Genomic DNA, 12,322 nt, shown 5'->3' with positions numbered 1-12,322 from the left:
CACTGATATAACCAGCATACTTTTATTCGAGGCCTCCTCCTGACCACGCCTAGGATAGAGTTGATTACACAGACAAAAAGAACTCCGACCAAAGCCGGGAAAGAGAATAACGTCAAGAGTCAGCGCGACTATCCTTGACTTTGCTGACCAAGAGCGAGGGAGGCTCCGCCCCCAAATGGCGCGCCAATAGGAGGACTCGGGAGGCGGAGCGCTGCGGCCTCTGGTCTTGCCTAATAGATGGCGCATCGGTAGCGCTCGACTCGGGATATGTGAGCCGCTGTCGTCTGCTTCTTCCGGTAGAGCTACGACCTTGGAGCCTCTGCTCTCGCGTAAGAGATGGCGCAACATTGGCGCTCGGTAAGGGCACGTGTGGTCGCCATAACTTTGAGCCTCGACCTTGAGACTGGCCGGTAACCGAAATTCCGATGACACGGCGATAGCAAACCATAGTGCGTAGTTTTGACTATTATGCTTCATGGATGTGTCATTACATTACCAAATTTGTGGCCAGTTCGACGTTTCGCTCCGCTCTTTCGCGTAAACATTGTCTCAGCTCATGAAAAAGGAAAGAAATGTTGCTGCTTTTGTTCTACTCCTCGCACTGAAATAAATCATTTAAAATAATTGTACTGTGTGTTTCTTTTTTCTTTTTGTAAGTAGTTACGCAAGTATGTAAAAAGGAAATAAATGTAGCTGCTTGTTCTACTCCTCGGACTGAAATAAATCATTTACAATTGCACTGTTTGTGAGTCTTTTTCTTTCTTTTTGTAAGTAGTTACGCAAGTATACTGCGTAGTTTTGACGATTATGCTTCATGGATGTGTCATTACATTACCAAATTTTTTGGCCAGTTCGACGTTTCGCTCCGCTCTTATGCGTGAACATTGCCTAAGCTCATGAAAAAGGAAAGAAATGTTGCTGCTTTTGTTCTACTCCTTCCATTGAAATAAATCATTTAAAATAATTGTGCTGTGTGTGTCTTTTTCTTTCTTTTTGTAAGTACCGTATTTTCACGCGTATTAGCCACACCGCAGATAAGCCGCAGGACTCGTTTTTAGATACATTTTGAAAATGTTTTTGCAGATAAGCCGCACTCGCAGATAGGCCGCGGGTAATATGACGCGACTGCTTTGTGCGCTAAACCAGTGATGTACATACAAAATCAACAGAGACGTTCAACGCTCGTCAGCGCCGTACTCCCTGCCAGCTGCCCTGTTCCCGTACTTGTTCGCGAAGTCGACGACTTTTACTTTGAAGCCGCTGTCGTGGCTGTGCCTCAGCCTTGGAGCCATGCCTCACCTCTAACTGCCGTGCCCGTGTCCACGAATGCTGCTGCTCTCGACAAATGAGAACTGACGCTTAGCTGACCACGTTTTATCCCGATGTCAGGTGTATTGAACCCTTCCAGTGGGTCTGCCGACAAAGGAGACCGTAGGGAAGGCCATAAACCCCCTGTGGTCCACATTCCGGTGTCGGCATGATATATAACAAAGGAGGTCAGTTCTAGTGTTCTACTAAGATCGGATTGTGCCCTTGTTGCGTGTTTTTCGTGGATTGACGGGTTAGTCCACTCGAATGTGGAGTGGACCAGCCCCTGTTCGGTATTGTTCGTGCACTGGCAGGGCGGTCCTGTTCCGAAAAACATGAGGCACTGTCGGCTCTTTCGTTTAACCCGGGGTATGGGGAAAGTACCAGAGAAAAATAGTCACCAGATAAGCCGCACCCACGGATAAGCCGCAGAGCGTCCGCGAAAAAAATAAATCGCGCATAAGCCGCGGCTAATACGCGTGAAAATACGGTAGTTACGGAAGTATGTAAAAAGGAAAGAAATGTTGCTGCTTGTTCTACTCCTCACACTGAACTAAATCCTTTGAAATAATTATACTCTGTTTCTTTCTTTCCCTTTTTGTAAGTAGTTACGGAAGAAAATAATTGTACTGTGTGTGTGTCTTTTTTTTTTTAAGTATAGTTATGGAATAAACTAATTGTACTGTGTGTGTGTTTCCTTTTTGTAAGGATTCCGGGACATTTGATCGAACGTCGTTTGGTCGAAAGCTGTTTGATCGAACGCGGGACATTTGGTCGAAAGGCATTTGATCAAACACCGTTTGATCGAGACGGTAGCGGTCGTTCGATCGATTCTTTTATTCGTTCGCTTGGAGCGTTGATGAAACAAACAAGAAGAAACCAACAAAAGAAAGCTTCAGTTCTAAATGCTGTTATCCCAAGGAATATTTCACTCTGTGTCATCCGCTCGCCCATTAACACATTCCTCATCCTAATCCCTTTTTTTTTTCGCTATTTATTTGCATTTGCTGAAACTGCGTTTTCAGGAGCTTTGAAAGTAAAATTAGACGTTTAGCTCCACTCTCATGTCCTCGTGGCTGATACTGTCTCAGCGTATTGCTAAAAGTACGTCCAAACATTTCATTTGGTAAAATGCTCCGCAAACTGGGACAATTTTTTCCTACGCACATGCTAACGTGAGACATGTGGTTCGCTGCGTTTTTCCAACATATCTGCAGGAAATATGCAGAAGGTATCAGGGCCTTGGGGAATTGCTTCTTAATCTTGTCACGTTGTCTGTGTGTTCTGTTTCATGACCGCTGCCGTTTCGATCAAACGGTGTTCGATCAAATGGCTTTCATCCAAATGTCCCGCGATAGCTTTTGACCATAAGACGTTCGATCAAATGTCCCGGAATCCGTTACAAAAACGAAACAATTTCATCCGTAACTACTTACAAAACGAAAAAGACACACACAGTACAATTATTTCAAATGATTTATTTCAGTGCAAAAAGTAGAACAATCAGCAACATTTATTTCCTTTTTACGTACTTCTGTACTTACAAAAACGAAACACACACATACACAGTACAATTATTTTCTTCCGTAACTGCTTACAAAAAGGGAAAAAAGAAATTAGTTTAGTGTGAGGAGTAGAACAAGCAGCAACATTTCTTTCCTTTTTACATACTTGCGTAACTACTTACAAAAAACAAGAAACACACAGTCCAATTAGTTTAAATGATTTATTTCAGTGCGAGGAGTAGAACAAAAGCAGCAACATTTCTTTCCTTTTTCATGAGCTGAGGCAGTGTTCACACATAAGAGCGGAGCGAAACGTCGAACTGGCCAAAAAAATTTGGTAATGTAATGACACATTCATGAAGTATAATCGTCAAAACTACGCAGTATACTTGCGTAACTACTTACAAAAAGGAAAAAAAAAACGTGAAAAGAAACACACAGTACAATTGAACCTCTGTATGCAATAAGGGGATAAGTCGACTTATCCTCTTTTTACTATTTTTGTTGCAATAACATCTACATACCAATATGCACCTGCCAATGAAAACTTAGGACCTTGCGATTTGTTGGCCCGCTACCGCATGGTAAAAAACGGGAAATGCATGTGTGTCAATGGGACGGACAATCATATCAGGCCCCTTTTCTCATTTTGGGACTTTTCGACTTATCCCCTTATTGCATACAGAGGTTCAATTATTTTAAATTATTTATTTCAGTGCAAGGAGTAGAACAAGCAGCAATATTTCTGTCCTTTTTACATACTTGCGTAACTACTTACAAAAAGAAAAAAGAAACACACAGTACAATTATTTTAAATGATTTATTTCAGTGCGAGGAGTAGAACAAAAGCAGCAACATTTCTTTCCTTTTTCATGAGCTGAGACAATGTTTACGCGAAAGAGCGGAGCGAAACGTCGAACTGGCCACAAATTTGGTAATGTAATGACACATCCATGAAGCATAATAGTCAAAACTACGCACTATGGTTTGCTATCGCCGCGTCATCGGAATTTAGGTTACCGGCCAGTCTCAAGGTCGAGGCTCAAAGTTATGGCGACCACACGTGCCCTTACCGAGCGCCAATGTTGCGCCATTTCTTACGCGAGAGCAGAGGCTTCAAGGTCGTAGCTCTACCGGAAGAAGCAGACGACAGCGGCTCACATATCCCGAGCCGAGCGCTACCGATGCGCCATCTATTAGGCAAGAGGAGAGGCCGCAGCGCTCCGCCTCCCGAGTCCTCCTATTGGCGCGCCATTTGGAGGCGGAGCCTCCCTCGCTCCTCGCACTGAAATAAATCATTTAAAATAATTGTACTGTGTGCTTCTTTTTCTTTTCTTTTTGTAAGTAGTTACGCAAGTGTACTGCGTAGTTTTGACAATTATGCTTCATGGATGTGTCATTATTACATTACCAAATTTTTGGCCTGTTCGACGTTTCGCTCCGCTCTTATGCGTGAACATTGTCTCAGCTCATGAAAAAGGAAAGAAATGTTGCTGCTTTTGTTCTACTCCTCGCACTGAAATAAATCATTTAAAATAATTTTACTGTGTGTGCCTCTCTTTCGTTTTTGCTATTTATTTGCATTAACTGCTAAACCTGCGTAAGTTGTTACGGAAGTATGTAAAAAGTAAAGAAATGTTGCTGCTTGTTCTACTCCTCGTACAGAAATAAATAATTTGAAATAATTGTACTGTGTCTGTTTCTTTTTTGTAAGTAGTTACCAACGCCTTTTTTTTTCTTCTTGTTCCCTGTTGTCCGCGCACCGACATGTTGCGCACCGACATGCACCGAAATGTCCGTGCACCGTAATGTTCGTCGCCCGGTTGTAATGAAAATGCTGCCCTTGCCCTTCGGAGATAATGATTGAAGCGAAAAGAAACAAACCACGAAGAGTAGGTAGTTAAACGTCCGTTTATTGACTAGCAGCTTGGGCACATCCATGTCTTAATGTTGTTACTTTAAATACCGTTTTAGGCGTATTTATATTTAAAATACGCTTCAGTACACATATCTCATCCTCCCATATTTGTGGGCTTCTCTCGAGTTCCACATTGTAGCCTCCAGCGGTGAAGGGTGTCATGGTTAGAGGCTACAGGTCCCAAAGGGTGGCAATCATAAGGCCGAAACTCATAAGGCCGAACTATTATAAGGCCGAAACTCATAAGGCCGAAAAGTCAAAACACCGAACAATCATAAGGCCGAAAACCAGAAGACCGAAAAGTCATAACGCCGAACAATCAGAAGGCCGAAAATTCAGAAGACCGAAAAGTCAGAAAACCGAATTATCGAAATCGAAATTAAATTTTAATTATTTAAATTTATTTATTTATTTTGAATTATTTAAATTTAAATTAATATATTATCGAAAAATAAGGAAGCAAATATACGAAAACTTTTTCCAACTGCGATAAAAAATTAGCTCCACAATTTAGGTAGGGTAGACTTGTTGTGAATTAACATCACAAATACTTTCACCGAACTTCGCACTTCCCATCACTTAGGGGCACACAAAAAGGAAAAGTAGACATACGAACCACTGTGTTATTGATGCGTTTATTGTACACAATGGCAGCAAGTTAAAATGAAAAATTATGAGCTATACCCAGGAGGAACTGCTGAACGTCTCGGGTATTCCTCTCACTCAAAACGCGCATGAGACGATCTTCGTGAAGCCTTTGCTGCTTGCGCGGGGGGGCTTCTCCTCGGATAAGCCGCTCTATGGTGGTCTCTGTGGTCTCCTGCTCCTCTTGCATAGCAGTTATGAGCCTGAAAACGCTGACGTGATCGCAGCCAATTAATGTGTTCCACCGGCGATGCCAGGCCTCAACCCCGTTTGTGGTCCGTGGTCGTTCGTCGTCTGTGAGGCATGATAAGTTCCAAAGAGAGGGTGGATACGTGGGCGTGCTCCTAATGACGACTGGTTGCCCATCAGCAGTCGTACGTCGTATTGGCCTACCCAACATGTAGTTAATTTCCCACCAGTCCAGCAGTGGCGACGCATCCGATGGGAAAAGTGTCTTCAAGCTGAAGTAGGCCTCCCTAACTTCGTCGAGTGGCAGAAAGGCCAACGCGGCGAGCTGTCGTACCTTAATTGCGAAGTCGTCAACGTTCTCGACGTACAGTCTTGACAATCCCAGGTGCTGCACCCCTCCGCCACACTATTTGACACAAGTGAAAAAAACACCCATGGACGTTGGTATCAGGCAGCTCCACCCGAACAGCATTGATGGCTGCAACCTCAAAATCCACAACAATAGCTCTTGGCGACAGCAATATTTGCTGCTCTGCCGCGAGGTCAACGACGTCGCGCAAAAGCTGCTGGTAAGCTAGCTGCGTTCTCCGCGACATCAGACAGTACACTAAAGGGAAGAGAGACCCTTGCACGTAAGCGTGGATCGTGTACAATTGCTCAAACAACCTAGACACAGTCTTAAATGTACCGTCCATAAGCCACGTTGTCGAGGATTCAAGGTACGCCAAGTTCTCGTCTGTGCAGAACACAATGACCCTCGAACCGTCGTCGCAGATGGTGTCGTAGCGCAGAAATAACTTCCCTTGTAGCGAGCGCCTGTGGTCGTCACCAAGCACTAAATCATCGATGCAGTCCGGTTCGCGTGGAAGACCGATTCTTCTTGCTCTTCGAACCAGTTGCCTCATTGCGCTGTCACTTGGGAGCTGTAGCCTCGTCGTGCTATTCATCGCGCTTGACACTTGCTGCTTTTTGACTGCTGACTTTTGCTGCTGTGCTGACTTTTGATAGGCTTCCCTACAGGTCGCTCATCCCGTGTGTTCAGGGATTTCCGCCCGTCTAGAAACAGCACAATGTGCGAATGAGGGCATCGCCACCCCAGCGAGAAGAGAAATTAGAACTCCAATTTGGGAAAGTCTGTATGATTGTCTGTGTGTTCTGAGAACACACAGACAACGTGACAAGATTAAGAAGCAATTCTCCAAGGCCCTGATACCTTCTGCATATTTCCGGCAGATAGGTTAGAAAAATGCAGCGAACAACATGTCTCACGTTAGCGTGGGCGTAGGAATAAATTGTCCCGGGTTGCGGAGCATTTTGGAAAATGAAATGTTTGGGCGTACTTTTAGCAATGCGCTCAGGCAGTATCAGCCACGAGGAGGAGAGTGGAGTTAAACGTCTAACTTTACTTTCAAAGCTCGTGCAAACGCAGTTTCAGCACTTAATGCAAATAAATAGCAAAAAAAAAAGCACACCATCAGATCGCTTTCTGGATGCGAAAAAGTGGATTAGGATGACGAATGTGTTTATGGGCGAGCGGATTACACAGAGTGAAACATCAACGCTCCAAGCGAACGAATAAAAGAATCGATCAAACGACCGCTGCCGTCTTGATCAAACGGTGTTTGATCAAATGCCTTTCGACCAAATGTCCCGCGTTCGATCAAACGGCTTTCGACCAAACGACGTTCGATCAAATGTCCCGGAACCCTTACAAAAAGGAAACACACACACACAGCACAATTATTCTTCCGTAACTACTTACAAAAACGGGAAGAAACAAGAAACACAGAGTATAATTATTTCAAAGGATTTAGTTCAGTTTGAGGAGTAGAACAAGCAGCAACATTTCTTTCCTTTTTACATACTTCGTAACTACTTACAAAAAGAAAGAAAAAGACACACAAACAGCACAATTATTTTAAATGATTTATTTCAATGCGAGGAGTAGAACAAAAGCAGCAACATTTCTTTCCTTTTTCACGAGTTGAGACAATATTCACGCATAAGAGCGGAGCGAAGCGTCGAACTGGCCAAAAATTTGGTAATGTAATGACACATCCATGAAGCATCATCGTCAAAACTACGCAGTATACTTGCGTAACTATTTACAAAAAAAAAGAAACAGAAAGAAAAAAGAAACACACAGTACAATTATTTTAAATGATTTATTTCAGTGCGATGAGTAGAACAAAAGCAGCAACATTTCTTTCCTTTTTCACGAGTTGAGACAATATTCACGCATAAGAGCGGAGCAAAGCGTCGAACTGGCCAAAAATTTGGTAATGTAATGACACATCCATGAAGCATAATCGCCAAAACTACGCAGTATACTTGCGTAACTACTTACGAAAAGGAAAAAAAAAACCACACACAGTACAACTATTTTAAATGATTTATTTCAGTGCGGGGAGTAGAACAAAAGCAGCAACATTTCTTTCCGTTTTCATAAACGTCGAACTGGCCAAAATAATACATCCATGAAGCATAATTGTCAAAACTACGCACTATGGTTTGCAATCGCCGCGTCATCGGAATTTAGGTTACCGGCCAGTCTCAAGGTCGAGGCTCAAAGTTGTGACGACCACACGTGCCCTTACCGAGCGCCAATGTAGCGCAATCTCTTACGCGAGAGCAGAGGCTTCAAGGTCGTAGCTCTACCGGAAGAAGCAGACGACAGCGGCTCACATATCCCGATCCGAGCGCTACCGATGCGCCATCTATTAGGCGGCAACCGCATGGAGCAACTTTTGCCAACTGAATCGGGCCAACGGAGCGCCAACTCAGCGTGAACGGAACGGTATGGAAGCTTGCAACCGCATGGAGCAGAATGTCCACGTTGAGGTTGTCATGGTGATGCGTCGGCCTAGCGTTTACCACCGCTTGTTGCACGCGATGTAGCAATGCTTATTGTAGTAAACTGCTGTACGCATTGTTTAGTAACATAAATGATATTTTAGCGGTTCTTGAAAAAGTACGGTGCTAATAACATCTAGAAATCAGGTGTTTACAAGAAATTTTGAGATACGAAGAGAATGTTGGCTATGAGTGTTTCTAGCAATGTTCACTAAAGAAATATCAGACTGCATTTTTATTACCGTTATCTCCTCACATATTTCCGATATGGCATGTGCCACAAATAACATTTTGATGTTTCATTTGGTCACCTTCGCCTTGCACACACCTTGCCACCTCCTGCCAAAGGATATATTTTAAGTTGATGTCCTTATACTGAACAAGTTTAACGTTCCAAAGGCGTGGCCTCTTTGAAACCTGCGATATCCACGTCGAAGTCCGCGCGTGTCCTTCTAGGAGGCAGGGCGAAGACGGCAAAGCCCGAAAAAAAAAAAAGCGGTCACAGGCATGATCACAGGTGACTTTGTCACGTGCTTGTGGCATTTCCTGTGAAGCGTGTTTCCCTTGGCGCACACGGTTCCGTCGGGTGGTGTCACTTCCTCTCCTCAGACTAAATATCTATCCTTGGCAGAAACCGGCTCATCGGTCCGTCGTCTATTGTTGGCTTAGTAGGTCACCGTTCCTTTCAAGTTCTGCTGCCATTCAGTTGGCAAAAGTGCTCCATGCGGTTGCCGCCTTAGGCAAGAGCAGAGGCCGCAGCGCTCCGCCTCCCGAGTCCTCCCATTGGCGCGCCATTTGGGGGCGGAGCCTCCCTCGCTTTTGGTCAGCAAAGTCAAGGATAGTCGCTCTGTTACGTTTGTGAAAATATTCATATGGCCCGAATGGTCATATGGCCCGAAAACCAGGAGGGAAGACTGGGAGTGACCTAGGTACTAGATAGTATGAGTGACCTAGAGTTACCTAGATATTATTTTCTTTGCACATATGCGCAATATTAATTAAATGCTGAATGCGACAGAGGAGAAAAAGGTAACTGAACTAAAAAAAAATTAATAAAAGTAACTTAACTAAAAATATTAATAAAAGTACTGAAATGAAGAAAAAAATTTCAAGTAAATAAGATATAAATGTGACAAAAAGTAAAATACAAATGAATATTGAATCCTTACAGCGTTCAATATTTCGCTCGGTACAGATTGGTAAGCTCTGTGCCTAATATATTTATTGAACAACTGATTCGTTTGCCGCATTAAAAGCTTTTCAACTTTCGCTTGAATACTGCTATGACGCACAATATGTAGCGCTTTTTCTGCGAAGGTATCCAAGCCGGGCACGGCAGTAGCGTAGCTAGAAAAAAATATTTCTGGAGGGGTTCAGGAGGAAATTTGCATAGGAAATAAGGGTTTACTCCTCGTTTCTCTCTTCCAGATGCGCTACCAAAGGTACGATTTCGGGAGGGGTCTGAACGTCGCAAACCACGCCTACGCATGGGACCGTTTTTTCCGCTCTAACCCATCGGTGTAATTTTTTTCGAGACCATTTGTTCCGTCACCAAATTTTCCGGGGCCATTTTTTCGGGGCCGTTCGACCAAATGGCGCTCTATCAAATAGGCGGACACCTTCGAATTGATTCTGTAACTGAATTCTTTGGAGACTACATTTCACAAAACGGAAGAAGCGCATTGTTTGTGTTCACGTGAGATGCGCGCTGCAGAAGGAGCATATTCCACTGAGTGACCGAGTGCAATTGTCCAAAATGGGCACTGCTTGATGAACATAATAAATCTCAGTCCCGAGCAAAATACCAAGCCGTAGCGTTTCTGGGCAAAGTGTGGAATTCCTGCGCAGTCACACCTGAAAAGCGATTTTACAGAAAAGTATTTCTCGCATATAACTCGCACTGATAAAAGTACCGCATTTTTCTGTGTACAAGCTCCGTTATATATAGGGTTCGTGGTTTTCGGCATTTTCCGAAAAATGCCGGAAAACACCCCCCGAATGATTTTTTTTTTCAGATTCGGAATATTCCGAAAAAATCCGAATTTCTCGTATCCTGACAGCTGCCATTCCTGGAACCGCAAAGGGAAATCCCATTGGAATCTCCCTTTGTCGACTATTTCTCGAGCGTGGCATTATCTTCGGGCTGTGCCCTTGTTTCGTTGTGCTTAAGCGCTTATAGGAGGATGACCTCAGCTCTGTTGTGCGGTCGGCGACCGCCTTGTGGCAGCACACGTACTTAGTGACACACTATCTTTAGTGAATTTACTATTCAGAACCTTTGTGGTCTCTTGTTGTCGGGTTAAAAAGAGATCACGAGTGTACGGAGCTCCCAAACGGTTTCAAAAGCCGATCGCTGATCCCCTGCCCTAGCCTTCTAGTTCATTTTTGTGTTCTTTGTATTCCTCTATCTACTCCCCTCCAGTTACGACTTGGAGTGACCCTTCTTTCCGTTCCTGAGGCGCTTCAAGGCACTTCGAGGGACTTCACTGTACGAGGACTTATTCTTATTTGTTCTACGAGATGAATCTCGTATGGATGATATAAAGCGCGAGTTGTTCGAATATACTGCATGCCCTGCCCCTCAGGTGGATATATCTCCTATTCAGTTTTGGACGATCCGTTCCAGCATATGGCCTTTGTTATCGCAGCGTGCCTTAAGCATACTGGCTATTCCGGTTTCTAGCGCTAATGTTGAGCGCGCGTTCTCTAAACTGCGTGCTATTAATCGCAAGGAGCGAGCCGCTATGACAGATGCGAGCATGATGATGTACGCTTGCATCTATTGCAACAAGAGGTAGTCTCCTTGTTTGCTGGTTTGACACAGGCAATAAAAGACATTGTTAATGAAACCATTAATCGATTCACTTCCTTTCCGTTCGTTGTCACTTCGCGCGCAAAATAGGCTTTCCTTCATGCGAAATAAGTAGATGCCCGTAATCGGGCATTTATTTTTTGGGCGGAATATAGATGCCGAAAAAATCCGATTTATAGTCCCCATATAAATGCCGATAAACACCCCCCGAATTGGGTTGAATATAAATGCCGAAAACCACAAACCATATAAAAAAAGTTATCTGAAGAAGTCCTGCGCAGGATGATGACGCGCATATGATGACATTAGATGACGCGCAGGACTTCTTCAGAGAACTTCTTTCAATGTATAACGGCTCTTATACACTGAAAAATACGGTCGAAAAAATACACTGAGTCTTCCTTTCTGGTTTTCGGGCCATATGACCATTTGGGCCTTCTGGGCGTTAGGGCCTTCTGGACACCTTATCCTGTCCTGCTCATTTGACCCAAATGCGCAAAAGGCCCAATTTTTTTTCGGGTCTTATGAACATGTGGACGTTTTGGTCACTTGGGCCTTATGCCGTCCGTAACGTCATGTGGGGTTGGCTCTTGAATTTCATGCGCAGCGAATTACGCCACCCTTCGGCGTGATTGTTTGTGCGGAGATCGTCCTCATCCGCAAACTAATTCCAGAGATGAACGTTGGTAAGCCACTGCCGCTCGAAGTAGTCTACGTAAAGGCAAAGGACCGCAAGTTTCCTTTCAGATCCCTAGATGTTTCCAAGAAAGATCACTGACATTGGGAAACGCGGTACTTAGCGAGAACACAGTTATAGAAAACAACACATCGTTAACTGGACGGTCACTGTAGGTCAGCGGTCTTGTGAAAGGGGTTTGTGTTTTCTGTGATTCCCCGTTTGATCAATAATCCATTTGCTTTCATGAATACAGTCACCTGCCATTCACCCAGTGTCAAAATGGCCTGTGCTTTCATGAATGCAGCCAGGCAGTCGCCTGCCGAAAGGAGCAGGGGTCGAATTCACAAACGCAATCGTAAGCTACGCTAAGATGCGCTAAGACGTCGTAGCCTGCGACGCGCTACGACGGCGTC

At 44.1% G+C, this 12,322-nt stretch overlaps 1 protein-coding gene across 1 annotated transcript; it reads right to left on the bottom strand.

Annotated features, from left to right (window-relative positions):
• Positions 1 to 5,915: 5,915 nt before the first annotated feature.
• On the bottom strand, positions 5,916 to 6,512 carry LOC135369112 (uncharacterized). Its single transcript, XM_064602778.1, has one exon. The coding sequence runs from the start codon at positions 6,510 to 6,512 to the stop codon at positions 5,916 to 5,918; it is 597 nt and encodes a 198-aa protein (XP_064458848.1).
• Between the last annotated feature and the right edge of the window lie 5,810 nt (positions 6,513 to 12,322).

The sequence above is a fragment of the Ornithodoros turicata genome, chromosome 9 (genome assembly GCF_037126465.1).
Source record: "Ornithodoros turicata isolate Travis chromosome 9, ASM3712646v1, whole genome shotgun sequence".
Lineage (NCBI taxonomy): Eukaryota > Metazoa > Arthropoda > Arachnida > Ixodida > Argasidae > Ornithodoros > Ornithodoros turicata.
This window is presented reverse-complemented; position numbering and strand designations above follow the sequence as displayed.